Source organism: Saccopteryx bilineata, chromosome 1 (assembly GCF_036850765.1).
Source record: "Saccopteryx bilineata isolate mSacBil1 chromosome 1, mSacBil1_pri_phased_curated, whole genome shotgun sequence".
Classification (NCBI taxonomy): Eukaryota; Metazoa; Chordata; class Mammalia; order Chiroptera; family Emballonuridae; genus Saccopteryx; species Saccopteryx bilineata.
Genome location: NC_089490.1, coordinates 105,190,418 through 105,207,872, shown reverse-complemented (window position 1 = coordinate 105,207,872; position 17,455 = coordinate 105,190,418). Strand labels below are relative to the sequence as shown.

Below are 17,455 nucleotides of genomic sequence, written 5' to 3'. Positions count from 1 at the left end.
TTGTACCTACTCCTGTTGGCCTTGACCTCCCTGACGTGTCCTCACTCTTGGGGTTATGTATCACTGGGGGGCTGTTAGTGCAGCAGCTTGTCACCTCCCCTGAGATTGGGGGCAAGCAAGGGAAACCTGCTTTTCTAACTTACGTGGTTTATTTGTTCTTCGCAGTTTTTTGCTTCTTGTCTTATTTGCTGCATTGTCTTACTTGCGCTGTCACGGTGCAGTAGAAGATACTCGCTCAGCTGGTCAACTGTTATAATTTGCAAGCATTCAGAGAGAGGCTCTTTTTCAAGCTCACGCATAGGCTTGTGAGGCGCTCAGCTCCAAGGGAGTGAAGTGGCTTTTTCTGTCATTCCAAGGGCAGTGACCTATTTCCCAGCTCTCCCCTGAGCTTGATGAGAGTGTGAGCTGGGGGTTGGATGGAACACAAAGTGGAGTGGAAAGGTAGGGTGGTTAGATTTGGGGGGAATTGGGGCTTTTCCTTGGATGTGTCAGTTACACTTAAGAATGAGATGTCAGCTCTGCCTTGATGAATAGTAAGAACAAGGAAATATTTTTACTTTTTGTTGTTAGAATTTTTCTTTTCTCGTGGAGAAGGATGCAGAGGTTGACCTGAATTTCCCTTTGTAAAGGTCAAGTCTGGCCCTGCTAGGTTGTTGGCCTCCATTCCTAACATGTGCTCCCCGCCCACAGAGTTCCCATGGCAACACGATGAAGCAGTTCATGGACATCTTCTCCCTGCCAGAGATGAGCCTGCTGTCCTGCGTGAACGAATACTTTCTGAAGAACAACATCGACTACGAGCCTGTGCATCTGTACAAGGATGTCAAGGTTGTATCAACAATGAGAGCTCATAGCTTCGCAGCCTTGTCAGCTTTTCCCGGAACTAACAGAGCCCATAGGCTCCTTTGTAGGTTAGGTGTTTGAAATAGCCCTTCAGCTAGGAGCTCTTGTATTTATGGCTTATCTCTGAAGATTCTAAGAAAGTTGTTACGTTAGGAGAATTGGAAATCAAAGAAGAGAGTGGTCATATTGTTACCTGGATATCTTGATTCTTTCTGACCAAAGGCCAGGGCCAGGGCACGTGGTCAGAGAGGCGGGTACTGACTGAGGTCCAGCCTGTACCCAGCTCATCCCCAAGCCTGGCCACGGGCTGGGGTGACTCTTTACACAAAGATGTGGTTTTCACATCTCAGGCTGTGGCCCAAGGACTGAGGTGCCCACAGGAGGACCTGTTATCTCTTGCATGCAAAGGTTCTATGTAGGTTTTCTGAGGCCCTGCAGAAGCTGTGTGAAAACCTATTCGGAATGGGAGATGGATAAATATAAATATTTCTGTGCACACACACACACACACACCTCATTTATATAACTGTGTATTTATATATTTTAATTAACATGTGTATGTTCTTTAATTAATTAATTTATTTTTGTATTTTTCTGAAGTGAGAAGCAGAGAGGCACAGAGACAGACTCCTGCATGTGCCCGACCGGGATCCACCCGGCAAGCCCACTAGGGGGCAGTGCTCTGCCCATTTGGGGTGTTGCTCCATTGCAGCCAGAGCCATTCTAGCACCTGAGGTAGACGCCATGGAGCCATCCTCAGTGCCTGGGCCAACTTTGCTCCAATGGAGCCTTGGCTGCGGGAGGGGAAGAGAGAGACAGAGAGGAAGGAGAGGGGGAGGGGTGGAGAAGCAGATGGGCGCTTCTCCTGTGTGCCCTGGCTGACTGGGAATCGAACCCAGGACTTCCACATGCCAGGCCAATGTTCTACCACTGAGCCAACTGGCCAGGGCCTGTATGTTCTTTAAACTGAACTTTTTCAGTACTTAAAAATGTTTACATATTATTTACTTAATATATTTTTAATATTTCTAAGCGTGTTATAAATGTTTATTTGTATAAAATATTTATATATAATACAGATTTATATAAGCATATGTATTTTTATAAGATTCATATTCATGTACTACCATGTTTTTTTATTATATGTTTATGGTTAATTTAAAATTTTGACTACCCTGAATCTTGGGTTTTAGGCAGATAAAAGATGAATTATAGTTTCTCAGTATCAGTATGGTGTTATGTGAACTGAACTTAAGTATTTAGTTTCTAGTCTCCTTCTTGTGCACATACATACTTCATTATTAAGAATCTTTAAGAAACCCTATAGTTATGCAACCCCCCGTACTCACAAGGAGAGCTGTTCAGTATTACAACCAACAATAGTGAACACGTGTGCAGAGGCTTCTGTGTTCCAGGCACTATTTTTCTGAGTGCCTTATGCACATTACTACTTAAATCGTTTACAATAATGCCTTGAGGTAGATACTATTATTACTGCCCTTATTTTATAGATAAATTGAGGCACAGAGAAGTTGAGTAACTTGCTCATGGTCACACAGCTAATAAATAGCAGACCCTAAATTTCAAGCCAGGAAGTTTGGCTCCAGCTTGCTCTTAACCACTGCCTTCTGCCCATGTGATGTTGAAACAAGCCGGTGCTAGAAGGTGATTGAGGTTGAGTGTGAAGTCCAGGGTGCTCACACTTGATGGAAATCTCCTACCAGTTTTTTAAAGGTTGTGGCCCAGTTTTCTAAGGCTTACGCAGCCCAGCCCCCTGCCACAGGCTCTGAAAGTTTCTATGTGCCTCCAGGAGTGCCACCAATGTAGAAGAGCTGCTCAGCGCCACCTGAGAGCGGGGCTGTGCTCTGACACCCGCCACGCATCAGGCCATCACACCTCGGGGCCTGCCAAAGGCTTAGCCACTTCCTTCCCCTTGTGTGGACCACACCTCTGCCTCAGTTACCGTCCCATTGGCAGTTCTCACCTCACTGGCAGCACTGAAGGGAGGAGGGTCCGTCTTGTCATTGGTCTCTGCCTCTTTTTCTAAATGAATAAGTCTGCTCTTGGGATTTAAGGATGGTGCAAAGATGAGAAGAACAGTAATGCCCTTTGCCCAGCTGACCTGGAATCATTTGTTCATGATGCTGCCTATAAATGACAGGTTATCATGTGGGACTTTTTATCTACGTTATCCACATAAATTACCTCCTCCCATTGACCCTTTTGCAAATTGCATTGAAAACTGCCACTGTCACCATGGAAATAAGTTTTCCTTCCAGGGAAACCTATGAAAAATGGGCCTGAATGTAGATTTCATTTAGTGCTTGGATAGCCAGACTCCTAATGACCAGCGTTCCCATGAATGCCGTTTCACTTGCGTTGTTACTCAGGTTAATACGGTCCCTGATTAAAAACATATATCTTTTGACAGGATGCAATTCGAGATGTGCACATCAAAGGAATCATGTACCGAGCCATTGAAGCAGATATTGGTATGTACTCAGCATTACCGTGAAGGTCGTCTCAGGCTTGCCCTTTGCCATGGAGCCGTGTGGGACTTTTACTTTCATTGCAGGTGCCGAGCAGAGGCTGTAAGCACCTTTCTGAATGCCGTGCAAGGATGCTGCATCCTTGTGTCTCAGCCATCTCCCTCCCTTTGCCTTAGAAGTTGATATTATTCTGACTCAGAGGGAAAGGCGCTGGCGGCTGCAGCCCCTTAGTTTTGTCCCCCCCTGATGCATCGGACACTAATAGAGCATCCTGAGCCAGGCTTCCTTAAGACTCCTTTCTCTTCGTCCATGTGCCCTGCCTGGACAGTGCTGGGCCCATAGACCCCATTTAGTAAGCACTTTCAGATTGAGTGACCTCACCCTGCTTTTCTCTATGTGACTTTTTCTCCTGCTTTTTTAGAAAAGTACATCTGCTACGCTGAGCAGACCCGTGCAGTGCTGGCCAAACTGGCCGATCACGGCAAGAAGATGTTTCTCATCACCAACAGCCCCAGCAGCTTTGTGTAAGTGGTTCTGTGCTTCTTGGCTTGCTCCCTGCTCACTTCCTGTGTTGCAGTTAACGGTTGGGAATGTGCAAGAGAAAGTTGTGAAAACTGTTAGTCCCTCCAGTGTTAGACTAACCTGGCTGATGTGTTGTTTAGGGACAAAGGGATGAGGTACATCGTTGGAAAAGACTGGCGGGACCTGTTTGATGTGGTCATCGTTCAGGCTGAGAAGCCAAACTTCTTTAATGATAAGCGCAGGTGAGTGCCTGCCTCTCTAGGGGACTAGATTTTGCTCATTTGCTGCTGTGAATACTTGAGACGCAGCATGTCTTGGTGAAACCCAGTTGGAAATCATGAGCTTCTGACATTAAAGCTTTTGATTTTTAACTCTTCTAGCAAATACTTGCAAGGCGGTGGGGATTGGTGCAGAGCAGACACCTTACACGTATTGCAGTTCTCAGTTCAACCTGGGCTACTTCGGTCCTGTTAGGTAGGCTTTCAGAAGTGACTGGTAGCAAGAGAAAATGCAAACTTATTATCACATAGTATATTAGGTCTCTTGATGCAGGTGCCTTCAAACTACTTGGTGGGCAGCTCTTTGTATAGAGCTCGGAATGGTACCTTTAAAATCTCAGTTGGATGCCACAAAACTTCTCTGCAGCACAGGTTTTGCATCAGGTGGAGTAAGTTTCTAACGAGACTGATAGAATGTCTTTCTGCCCCAGTAGCCTTGGGACGTAAGGGGGCCCGGAAGTTTTGGGTTATGATGGTGACTGGAGTGTGCTCAGGATTTACTGGGTGGAGCTCAGAGGTCCCGAAATGTCTTTTAACATGTGGGACAGACATGTTCACCAGGAATTGTCCCCCACCAATGAGAGTTAGTGCACTAGGTATATAGAAATAACTCTTATTTGTAGAATAAGGACCTATTTTTGAAACACTAATCTATTCTGCAGTTGGGGACGTATGTATCAGAGTGTGGTGCCCTGTAGTCAGTGCAGAGTGGATTAAATTCCTCTTACAGCGCTCAATTCCAGTTTTCCAGGTGTTACAGTGACTCCTGGAAAAAGAGGCAGACAAACCTGAGAACCATGTTTAGGGACTAAGGATTCGGGAGAAGGAAGGAAGAACTACAGTGTCCATCAAAGTGGCTGTAAACACTGGCTTGCTGCCTGGTCACTGAAAAACGTCTTCCCTTATTGGATTCTGAGCTGTGCTCAAGGGAGAGCCCTCATCTCTCCTTTCACCATGGACCTCCTCCCCTCGGTCGTCTTTGTACACAGAAGCAGAAATGGTGTCTTGGGCTAGTTTTGTTGGCGGGGAGGTTGTGGGGGTCTCGGGGGATCCTAACCCAGCACTCTCCCTGACTGCAGCCATTTATTTGGCCTTTGTTCTGGATGCCTGGCGTAGAGCTGAGTAGTCCTCCCCCATATCCATGCCTGTGCTATTTTATAATGATGGAAGCTCAGCAACAGTCTAAACCAGTGGTTCTCAACCTTTCTAATGCCGTGACCCTGCAATACAGTTCCTCATGTTGCGGTGACCCCAAACCAAAAAATAATTTTGGTGGCTACTTCATAACTGTAATTTTGCTACGGTTATGATTCAGAATGTAAATACTTGATATGCATTATGTATTTTCCGATGGCTTTAGGCGACCCCGCTGGGGTCGCGACCCATAGGTTGAGAACCATTGGTCTAAAGGAACATCCACATGGTAGTATGCAGCCATAAAGATGATATATTGGGGGAAAAAAAGCAGTGAGTATGCATTATGATGGTAAAAAATGGTGTATGAAGAATATGTAATCACATGGAAAATTTCACATTAGAGAAAAAAAAAAGATACAATCAGTGTACACAAATGATCCTCATTAAAAAAGAGAAAGATAACAGATGTAAAAAGACCGAAAGACATCTACTGAAACGTGTTTATGATTAGGTCCTAGAATTATGGGTGATTTTCCTTTTCTCCATTATACTTTTTTTGCATTTTCCAGGTTTTTTTTTTCAGTGAGTTTATATTTTCTAATCAGAAAAACAGTTCAGGTAAGTATTACCTTAAAAAATGAAACCCTTTGTCCTTTAGACTAGCACCCCTAGGTGAGGAATGAGTCCACATTCTTATTTCTCATCACAAAATAGTATACCTTTCCTCCGATTGGTTTTTATGTCTAGAGTGGCTGAATTTCAAGTACAAAGCTGGATAAATATACTAAGACAGTATTTGCTTTTTTTTCTTTTCTCTCTTGTGAAGCAAGAATTTGTTTTTGCAGGAACAAACACTTCCTGTACGGTCAGATAAACTTGGAAGATCTGGATTAAAGACAAATTCTTTATCAGATGGCTTTTCACAGCCATCAGTAACTTTTTAAAAAGGGACCTGCATAGCACACAGTGTTTTCCAAATGTACTTGACCCTGCAGTTCTTTTTCGATGACACATCCTTGGACCACGGGGGCCACGTGTTGGGGACATTGTGCTGGTCCAGGGGGTGCGGTGGAGTTGATTTTGGGGCTCTCTGAGGTTTGTGTAGGTCCTTTCTGTTCCCAGAGAGTAACCGTGTGGTATTCCATGCAGCAGACAGCCTGCTTGACCACTGCATGTCGTAACACTTCCTGTTTCTGTCCTTAGACCTTTCCGAAAGGTGAATGAGAAAGGCGTCTTACTCTGGGATAAAATCCACAAGTTGCAGAAAGGCCAGATTTACAAGCAGGTATCTCGTGACCAGTTCATCCTTTTTGTTGCTTTGCTTTTTGTGGACAGTAATAACGGCAACAGCGAACGTTCCCTGAGGCTCACTCTGTGCCAGGGACAGTTTTCAGTGCTCTGCTGGAATGGACTGTTTATTACTTGGTGGCAAAATTTAAGCTAAAGTCAATATCTAAATTAACTCAGAATTGAACAGTTTCTTAAAGCATTGCTTTTTAGAGTACATAACATTTATCATACCAGTAGTGAAGCTTAGATATTTCTCTTTAAGAAGCATTTAATCACATGGTACGTTACTTGCCTAAATTATTAATTATTTCTCCATAAGCTGTGTTTTATATACAGTCTTAATACGGTTTGGTATTAAATGATTGAATTGATATCTATTATTGTGTTACTGAATTTGTTTTTTTTAAAATATATATTGATACATTCCTGGTGGGATTATTATATTAACTTGCTAGATTTGGCATTTATATTATTTTCCAGGCCTTGAAAAATTAGCTATGAAACAGCCATTCCAATTCTAGGAAGTTAGCCTTAGAAAATGATCAGGATGTACCTAGAACCCTGCTATACGAATGAAGCTACTTACAAAGTGGATAACGAAGTAAATGACAACAGAGTAAATGTCCAACGTCAGGGAATTGGTGAAATGAATTGGAGTACTTCTTAGGAACGGGAATTACACGGCGGAATAATACAGACCTGGAAAGATGGTCAGAGCATAAGTATAAATAGAGTGTTACAAAGGGGCATGTACACTGCAAATCCTTTTTGAAAAGGACATTTGACTTAGAACAGCAGTTCTCAACCTGTGGGGTCGCGACCCCGGCGGGGGTTGAATGGCCAAAACAAGGGTGTTTTGGCCATTCGACCCCCGCCGGGGTCGCGACCCCACAGGTTGAGAACCGCTGACTTAGAAGAAAGTTGCGAAAAATTTCATGCAAAGGTGTTTGTATCTTTATATTTTGTTATTGAAAATAAACTATAAAAGCAAAATATTTTTTTTGAAGTTTAAGAAAGATATTTGGGGGTATAAGTTATACACAAGTCTCTACCTATCACAGGATATAATGTCTGTATTGTTTTTCTTATTGCAGGGCAATTTATATGAATTTTTGAAGCTTACTGGATGGAGAGGATCCAAAGTGTTGTATTTTGGTGACCATATATACAGCGACCTGGCGGTGAGGGGGAGCCTTTATTCCTATTTCTTCTTTGGAGGACAGACATGCTTATCCCGCTTATTATGGACTTTCTCTGTCGGTTTAGACCATTTTTATGCTTTCATAAAAATGAGGAGTAGGCCACATTTTTTTTTTTTTTTTACAGAGGCAGAGATAGACAGGGACAGACAGACAGGAATGGAGAGAGATGAGAAGCATCAATCATCAGTTTCTTGTTGCGTGTTGCGACTTCTTAGTTGTTCATTGATTGCTTTCTCACATGGGCCTTGACCGCGGGCCTTCAGCAGACTGAGTAACCCTCTGCTGGAGCCAGCGACCTTGGGATTAAGCTGGTGAGCTCTTTGCTCAAGCCAGATGAGCCCGCGCTTAAGCTGGCGACCTCGGGGTCTCGAACCTGGGTCCTTCCGCATCCCAGTCTGACGCTCTATCCACTGCGCCACCACCTGGTTAGGCCACATTTTTTTTTTAATGTCTCGTATTTTACAGAACTGGATGGAGCAGTCATGAAAGAGATATATTTTTAGGGGAAATGATACAAGTTAGCAGTTGACTCAGAGTTGGTCAGAACAGTCTTTCCATTTAAGGAATGGTGAGAAATAAAACACCAGAGGTCTTTCCTTTTCCTTATGCTCACATGTCAGTTCAGGAACACTCGGCTACAGTGTGAAAGCTCAGAGATGTTCACTGCCAGCCTGTCACTTCCAAAGTGTCCCAAACTGGTCTCTCTGGGAAACAGCTATTTCAGGCCTCTCCGAACGATGAGAGAGGTATCGCGGGACTTGAATTGTGATTCAGTCTGTCATAGGAATCTATAATCAGAGGTAAAGGGGGTCAGTTTCCATGCCCAGGTTTAGGGACACCCTTCCCAGGTGACTCCTGCACACACCTGTGTAATCACACCTGTCCAGTGGGTTGAAGTCTCGTGGAAGGAACCGTGGGCTCAGAATTAGAGGGCAAAGGTTTTTATCCTAGCCCTATTGTTCATTAGGTGCGTGACTGTGAACACTTCCCTCAAGCTCTGATGTCCTCATTTGTAAAAAGAGTGAAATAAGATAACGTACATAAAAGTGCTTAGTCAACTTGAAATATAAAGTGCTACTGCTAGGGTGCGGGCACTCCCAGAATGTCAGGCCACGTGACATGGCATCCTGGGCACTTGTCTCTTGCTAAGTGGGTTCTTCGGGCCCTGGTGAGATACTGGGAGCTAGCCCTAAGTCATGTGGGGTCATGGCCCTGTGAGGTGACACGCACACACACAGAGGTCTTAGCATTATGAGAGGTACTCACAAAGCAGGAGTCCTTCAAGTGTGGTCCCCTGGCGTCAGCATCACCTGGGGCCTTGTTAGAAATGCCAGTTCTCAGGCCTCCCCCCAGACCTTCCGAGCCAGCAACTCTGGGGCGGGGCCCGGCCAGCTCTGGTTTAACCAGCTTTCCATACTAAAATTGGATATCAGGGTAGTGCTGGCCTCAGAAAAAGGAAGTGTTCCCTCCTCTTCCATTTTTAGAAGAGTTTGAGAGGGATTGATGTTAATTCATCTGTAAGTGTTGGGTAGAATTATAAGTGAAGCCATCTGATTCTGGGCTTCTCCTGGTTGGCAGTGTTTTGATGACTCATTCACTCTCGTCACTAGTTTGAGGTCTACTCAGATTTCCTTTTTCTTCGTGATTCAGCCTTGGTGGGTTATTTGTTTAGGAATTTGTCCAGCTCGTCTAGGTTGTCCAAGTTATTGGCATACAGCAGCCCACTGTGTTCTTTTTACTCCTTCTTATTTCTGTAGCACACATAGTAACGGTACCACACTACATTCCTGATCTTACTAAATTGAGTTTCCTCTCTTTTTTCGTGATGAAGCTCCAAGTTTGTCAATTTCGTTGATCTTTTTGAAGAACCAACTCTCGGTTTCGATTTTTTTTTTTCTGTTCTCTATCTCTGATCTATATTTTTTTTCTTTGTTCTGCCAGCTTTCAGTTTAGTTTTTCTAGCTCCTTAAGGTGTAAGTTTAGATTGATTTGGGACCTTTTGTAATGTCAGTGTTTATAGCTATAGGTCTCATTCTCACACTGCTGTTGCAGCATACCCTATGTTTGGGTATATTGGTTGCATTTGCAATGTGATTTGTCTCAAGGTATTTTCTAACTTTCCTTGTGCTCTCTTTGACCTATTGATTAAGAGTGTGTTGTTTAATGTCCACGTATTTTTGAATTTTTCATTTGTTGTTGAGTTCTAGTTTCATTCCTTGTGAGCTAAAAAGATATTTTGGCTAATTTCAATCTTTTTAAATTTATTAAGATCACTTGACACTGTCTTTCCTTGCTTATTTGTTGTTTGTATTTCCCACGAGGGCAGGGAGGTGTCAGTTTTTGTTTATTGTTTTATTCTTAGTATCTAGAACAGGGCCTGGCATATAGTACTTGATAAATGTTTGCCAAATGAGAAAGGGAACGACCTTTTAGCACAGTGATTATATATTGATAGCTTAGATTTTCTAGGACACAAGTGACATCAGATAGTTTGGCCTGTTGTCAGATCATGGGGTTATAATACTTGAATGAAAAATGTGCTCATATGTGTTTATGTTGTATGATTGTTCCAAGTCTGATACTCCATGGCCATCTGTGGATAAATGGAACGAAGACCTTCAGTAGCCTCTTGGTCCAGCCTCTTTCTGCCCCTGACCTAATGGTTACAGGCTGTGGTTAATGATTCCTGACCCAGTGTCTCTGCAAGGGCTCTGACTCACAGCAGTTATTTCCAGAACAGAAATTTTCTTGGGGTGAAATGATCAAAGCTTTGGGCTAACTTAGTGTTAATGAACTGTAATTCATTGAATTTGGCTTGGTTAATAACTAACCATTACCATGAAAAAGTAATTCAGTGAGTGCCTCTTGTATCTGGGAGAGGTAATGGAATGGTTTGAATTCTGTTGCAGTCCCTGTTGACTTTCTGTGATCTATCTTTGTGGGCAGGATTTGACCCTGAAGCATGGCTGGAGGACTGGTGCCATTATCCCGGAGTTACGATCTGAGCTCAGAATCATGAATACGGAGCAGTACATTCAAACAATGACCTGGTTGCAGACCCTGACCGGGTTACTGGAGCAAATGCAGGTTTGGGATTTTTTTTCTCTCCTACTTTTTCTTTAAGCCTGAAGTTAGTCCACTGGTCGGAGTTACTTTGGATATTTTCTACTTACTTGTGGTTATAAAGTATGAGGCGTAGTCCTCCTGTAGAATAACTGTTGGGATTATTTTGCCCCTAAGAATTTTGCCCATTACCCTGAAGAGACCTTTCAAACCACCCCCAAAGCCATTTGGGGAAAGGGCTTTGTGGGGCCTGAGTCAACTCGGTGTTGGTTTGCCTTCCTCTGTCTGGAAATCCGGCATCCTCACCTTCCCACTAAAGCCCTTTGGGAGACGTCCCATGGGACAGTAGGATTCGAGAACCCAGCCCCCATTTGGATCTAGTCCTGCGTCTGCCATTAGCCTAGTCTTCTCCATTCTGGGCCTCAGTTTCCCCTAAAATGGAGGGTCCTGTGGGATGAACACTTCAGGCTAGGCACCACGGCCTGCTGGAAGGTCTCAAAGCAGGAGTCGGGTTCCTGCATGCAGTCCCCATTTGATTTTGACAACAACACCTGTAATGTGCTGGCTCACCGGAGAGAGCAGTGGCGGTTTATTCTTCCCGTAAATTAAGCAGACAGTTTTGGACAGTTGGTTCTGTTTTTGGTGATTTCCCAGCCCGTGAGGATGCTCCTCTGTGGCAGCTAGGACCCCCTTTCCAGGCTCCAGGCACTTGCTTTCTCGCGGGGTGCAGCTGCCGGGCCTGCAGCCTTCCCAGTGTGAGTGCTGGCTGTCTGGTTAAGGGGCACGGATGCCGCTTCTGTGGCTGACACCCCTGCAGCCTCTGGCCACGGCCCGCTGCCCACGGCCCGCCAGCCCGCTTTGGAAGTGGCCCAGGAGATGCCTTGCCCGGCCCAGCTGGCAGCCTGTGTGGGGGCAGCTGGCTGTGAGCTCAGGCAGAACCACGAGGGGTGGTGGCCTGGTCCTCACTCCAGGACAGGCATACTGCAGAGCCCGGGGCTGCACGTCCCCCAGGTCTTTCTTTACTATGCTTTTCTGTGAAATGGTTTTCTAAAAATAAAAGACATTGATTCTGGGTTAATGTAGCCTGGAGTCTGTATAGGTCACCCAGTAAGAATAGTTATTCTGTGTACCAGACATTGTTGTGTTAAGCATTGCCTAGTCCCAGCTGTCCTATGTGGGCAGGTACAATGTTTCCATTGTAGAATAAGGAAACTGGGTGTTTGGCAGGTTAGGTAGCATGTTGAGGTCATAAGATGACACAGAAGAGCCTGACCAGGCAGTGGCGCAGTGGACAAAGCATCGGACTGGGACACAGAGGACCCAGATTTGAAACCCCGAGGTTTCTGGCTTGAGTGCAGGCTCACCAGCTTGAGTGTGGGATCATAGACATGACCCCATGGTCACTGGTTTGAGCCCAAAGATTGCTGGCTAGAGCCCAAGGTCGCTGGCTTGAGCAAGGGGTCACTCGCTCTGCTGGAGCACACCCCCCCCCCCCCCCCGCAAGGCACGTATGAAAAAGCAATCAATGAATAACTAAGGAGCTAAATGAAGAATTGATGATTGATGCTTCTCAGCTCTCTCTCTTCCTGTCTCTCTGTCCCTATTTGTCCCCCCCCTCTCTGTCTCTGTCACAGAAAAAAAAAAAAGATGACAAAGGAAGAACTTGAATTTAGGATTGTGTGATGCCACACTTCTGCACTGCACTAGTACGTCTCTGTGTGGTGCAGAGGTCACAGGTGTGGCTGATTCCTCACCTGGTGCCATCACTCTATGATGCTGACATCTGGCCAGATACGCAAACAGCTTGTTGTAGATGGTGTCACTACAGTTTAGTTTGGTTGAAGATCTTGTTGAGTTTTGGGGGAGATTTATCGGTATCGCTTCCTACCCTGCCATTACTCTGACGTCATCTCCCCTACAGTTTAGTTTGGAGGACAGTTTCTTTGTTTTCTTCTCTCTGACCTATATAAAACATTCCCTGATTCAAGGGGGTATGTTTTAGAGATTGTAAATGCTGACAATATTTTTGTCATTTAATAGAGTTAATTATACAAGGCATAAGATCAGGGAAGGCTGCTTGTACCTGCATCCCTGTAACTTGATTGGTGGACACTGAAATTTGAATTTTCTATCATTTTCATGTGTCATGAAATTTTTATTCTTTTGATATTTTCCCCAATCATTTAAAAAGGAAAACCCATTCTTAAGCACATGGGCTGATAGAACGGTGGGTGGTGGGCTTGATGTGGCCTTCTTGGTGTGGCCTGTTGCAGCTGGTGATTATAATATCTCTGCTCGCGCAGGGGAGAAAGGGCAAGAATGGAGTATGCTAATTAGTGATTGGGACTAAAGATGGCTGAAATGTCTGGAGGCTCAGCCTCTACTATGGGTTTCTAGTAGGTCTATTGTGATGCTAACCATCCACTCTGGGGTGTGTGGTTTCACTTAAAGGCTAATCATAACTAATTAAAAGACTAGTTTTTGACGTATGTGGTGGCGCAGTGGATAAAGCGTCGACCTGGAAATGCTGAGGTTGCCGGTTCAAAACCCTGGGCTTGCCTGGTCAAGGCACATATGGGAGTTGATGCTTCCAGCTCCTCCCCCCCTTCTCTCTCTCTGTCTCTCTCACTCCTCTCTAAAAATGAATAAAATAAATAAAAAAAAATTTAACAAAAATTTGACATATTTTAGAGTAGATTACAGACGGGTAAGACTGTTGTTTTCTGAAGTGTGATCTGGTAGGGGGAGCAGAGCTGGAGAAAGGGGGGTAGCTGGAGGGAAAATCATCTTTAATGGAAGAGACATTAGCTTATTTAAAGGCCGATGGGATGGATCCAGGTGAGGAGGTTGATAGTATGGGGGAAGATGGTAAGGGATGGCGAAAGGTTCACAGGAGGGCAGGTGGGAGAGAGCCACGGCAAGTGCTGCGTGGGTCTTTGTTGGAAGGGCCTGAGGGGCGCTGGGTTAAGGTATGCGCACATGCATGCGGGCTCGCCCACGTGCACACGTGGAGCTTAGATGCCCCTCCCCTGGGAATGCTCCGCTTGCCTCTGATCTCTGGGGCCTTCCTCCTTTGCGTGTCCCCTTCAGCAGCCCTGGGCTCTGCTGGCGATGATCCATCATCCTTGGCAGCCCTCCGCTCTAGAAAGGCTAGCCTGGAGAACGTGGCTTGAACTTGGAGACTCAGGTTAGCTCTTCAAGGAGAGCCTGCCTTGGGTTGAGGGAGGTCTCCTGAGGGGCAGGAGTGGAGGAGCCTTCACATGGCCTGTGGCAACTAGTTTCAGAAAGGAGAGAGTAAGCAGATTAGTTTTGGTAATCCTTATTCTGGTCACCAATCAGAGAATTCTCTCCTGCCAAGTATAAGGTGGACTAGAAGTTTCTCTTTCATACTGGACACAGGTGCCTAGTTCGTGGGCTTGAAAGGGTGTGTGGGCAGAGGTGAGTGGGGGATTCCTGTTCTCTATTGTATCTTCAGCATCTAGCACGATGCTCAGCACACAGTAGATGCTGCATACATACATGTATTTGTATGTGAAAGTGTATATACGTGTATGTGCATATGTATATATGTGTGTGCCTAAATTACTTATGACAACCTATAGATTTTTTATCCAGTCACAAACTTTGTAGAGTTTAAATTCTGTAGTGTGTAATTTGTTGATTAAAATGTCAAAGCTAATTAAAACTGCTCACAAAGCTGGCAGTGCCTCCCCAAGTGCTGGGCCAGGTTCCGGCGCTCCTGTGACACACTTCGGGGGTGGCCAGGGCAGCTGCTCCCTGGTGGGGTAGGCGGTGCTGTCGGGCCAGAAACCCAGATCGCAAGCTCAGGGTTTAGTCTGAGTGGTGGAGGCGCTGAGCGGGTGCCTGTTAGTCAGGCTGGTGAACTGGGCAGATGGGGTAAACAGAAGGGCCTTGGCTCCCACATCAACAGCAGATGGTTTGCTTGTTTGGTCTTTTCCTCTGGGTCCTAAGGCTGCCCCGTGACCGAATTGCAGAGAGTCACCTGTCCCCTGTGACCACGTGCACCTCTGACTCTAGCCTAGAGTTTCTGTGCAGGCACAGGAGCCTTCCAGAGAGACTTGTGTGTGGGCAACTGCCTTTTTTTTTTTTTTTTTTTGGTGCCTTTTGGTCATATTTCAGCCCAGCCAGTGAATTCTCTGCTTTTCTATCTGGTTAAGGTGCTATACCTTTTTGCCTTTTGCCAGAAACATTTTTTTCCTCCTTAAACATTTTTAAAGATAACAAAATATTAAGGAAGACAGTTTTAGAGAGAGAGAGAGAAGGGGGAGGAGCAGGAAGCATCAACTCCCATATGTGCCTTGACCAGGCAAGCCCAAGGTTTCGAACCGGCGACCTCAGTGTTCCAGGTCGACGCTTTATCCCACTGCGCCACGACAGGTCAGGCCAGGAAGACAGTTTTAAACAAAATATAATTCTACTACCCTTGCACAGATTAAAGAAAAATTTCCATGTTAATTTCTTAATATATACATATATTTTACATGCTTTCAATTAGTGGATGTACCTGCTATTTCCACCTAGCTGCCATTTTTATGTGGATGCATATATAATAGGTAGTATGTAATAAGTATGTTTATGTAGCTAATACATATGTGTAATGGATACATTACACACATATATAGTATATACATATAGTTAACATGGAGACATGTGTATTATGTTTATAGGTACCCTTTAACAATACTTTAATACCTGTAGTTTAGTAGGGTTCCTGTTTAGTACCTTCATAGTCTTCCATTTCATTTGTTAAATCATATTTCTGCTGTCAGACACCCAGAACTGTGTATTTTGGTAAAGAAGGGAGGGTTGCGACTAGGAAGTCTGAAAACCTATTTCATGCAAGTAAGTGCCTGTCTCTTAGTCTGAACACAATGTCTCCAAGAAAAGCTGCCCATTAAAAAATTCTTATTGCCTAATGAGTTTATTTGCATCCAGAACATTCTCGGTAATGATCAGCTTGTGTCCTGCAGGTTCACAGAGATGCAGAGTCCCAGCTGGTGCTGCAGGAGTGGAAAAAGGAGAGGAAGGAGATGAGGTAAGAGCAGCCCATTTTGGACGTAGGCCATCCACCACCCTGTGTGCATATGCTCAGCCCACACACCTGCCTTAGGCATCCTTCCAAACGTCCTTTTTTAGCTCTCAGGTACAGATGTGACCGTCCCAGTGTCCAGAACCACCCACCTGCTGTTTTCCCTTGAGGCAGCGTGACATCCCTCACACCTCCTGCCATTGCGTTTGTTTCTTTTTATAAAACCAAGCAAGTGTGCTCTCATTTCTCTCACCTACACAGACATGCAGTATGTGTCTCGATTCCACATTCCCTGCCAGGCCCCGGGAGAAGGAGCCTTTCCTTCCATCCCTGCCTGCTTGACTTTGCCATTCGGGCTGCTGGTGGCCCACTTGTTGGTACTGCTGGCCTCACAGTGTGGCTGCTGGGGTAGTGAGGTGGGTGTGGACCACAGTGAATTCCTGGGCTCTTCCCAGGTGCTTACTGTAGCTGCTGCTGTTTCAGGAAATGTGCCCGCGCTCAGAATCATCTGTGGATTGGTGAAGGCCCGCCTGCTGTCAGGGAGGTGTGGCGAGGGTGTGTCTTAAGGGACCGGTTGTTCAGGAGGCCCTTGGACAGCTGTGCTTCCCTGAGAGCAGGCCGTTACGTGGGCACTGCTTACCTGGTCATTTCTGCTCCTGTGCTTGGCCTCAGCCCAGGCACAGCGGTCTCTAAAGTTTGGAAGGAGGGGCCACTTCCTGGGTTCTTTCCTCTGAGCTGTGGACACCCGGATTTGGTGGCAGGGCATGGAAAGGGGACAGAGACCCTCCGTCGGGGCTCCCATGGATATATTGACTCAATCCGTCTTCCTCCCTTCCTGGGTCTTGGTGGTTGGGCGCTTATTCTAACTGGTCACGCTAACATTAGTATAAAAAATGTTGGGTAGGGGAGGGGGTGATGGGCATATAATGTGATTTGACTCTGGGCCCCTTGCCCTGGAAGGCCATACCTGGGTCCTGTACTCGCGGGACCTCAAATTATTAGATAAAGGACTCATTTCACCCACCAGAGAATTTGTTTTGATTTCAAGTTTCTAACAACTTCACATCTCAATGAGATTTTTTTTAGTAGTGTTTAAATACCATTAATGTCACTCCACCCACCGACCTTTACTTTTCTGCTTCCTGGTCGTCAGCATCTGCTGTTATTGTATGATGACAGGCACCTACTACCAGCTGGTGGCTTTTATCACAGTTGTGTAAATGATTATATTTTTTCACTGTGTTTGTTACTGATGAACAGTCAAATGGAGATGTATAGTTATTGTGTTGGAATAGTCTGTGTCCAGGGGTCCTAGCCATCAGATGGTGTGCACAGTCTGTATGTGTGCAGTGGGGTGTTGTTTATACACAGATGCCTGGGGTGGGGTGAACAACCTTGCAAAATGCTTGTCACCTAGGCTTCCAGGAGGGAGTGAGGTGTTGGAGCCGAGTAATGGATGCTGGAGACTTGATTGAAATCACTATGAAAGCGTCCTTAATTTCTCAGCTGTTGAAGTACTTTGGCTTTTATATGCTTTTACTTTTCTTCGCTTACTCAGTTTTTGCTACCTTATTAAAAGTG

The 17,455-nt window shown here is 45.2% G+C and overlaps 1 protein-coding gene across 1 annotated transcript in view; it reads left to right on the top strand.

Annotated features, from left to right (window-relative positions):
• Positions 1-17,455, top strand: part of NT5DC3 (5'-nucleotidase domain containing 3) — a 60,115-nt gene that overhangs the window by 38,134 nt on the left and 4,526 nt on the right. The window contains exons 6-13 of the mRNA XM_066263076.1: positions 691-828; positions 3,275-3,335; positions 3,754-3,856; positions 3,995-4,096; positions 6,473-6,554; positions 7,654-7,740; positions 10,708-10,848; positions 15,816-15,880. Coding sequence (XP_066119173.1) covers positions 691-828; positions 3,275-3,335; positions 3,754-3,856; positions 3,995-4,096; positions 6,473-6,554; positions 7,654-7,740; positions 10,708-10,848; positions 15,816-15,880 — 779 coding nt within the window. The remainder of the gene's footprint in view (positions 1-690; positions 829-3,274; positions 3,336-3,753; positions 3,857-3,994; positions 4,097-6,472; positions 6,555-7,653; positions 7,741-10,707; positions 10,849-15,815; positions 15,881-17,455) is intronic.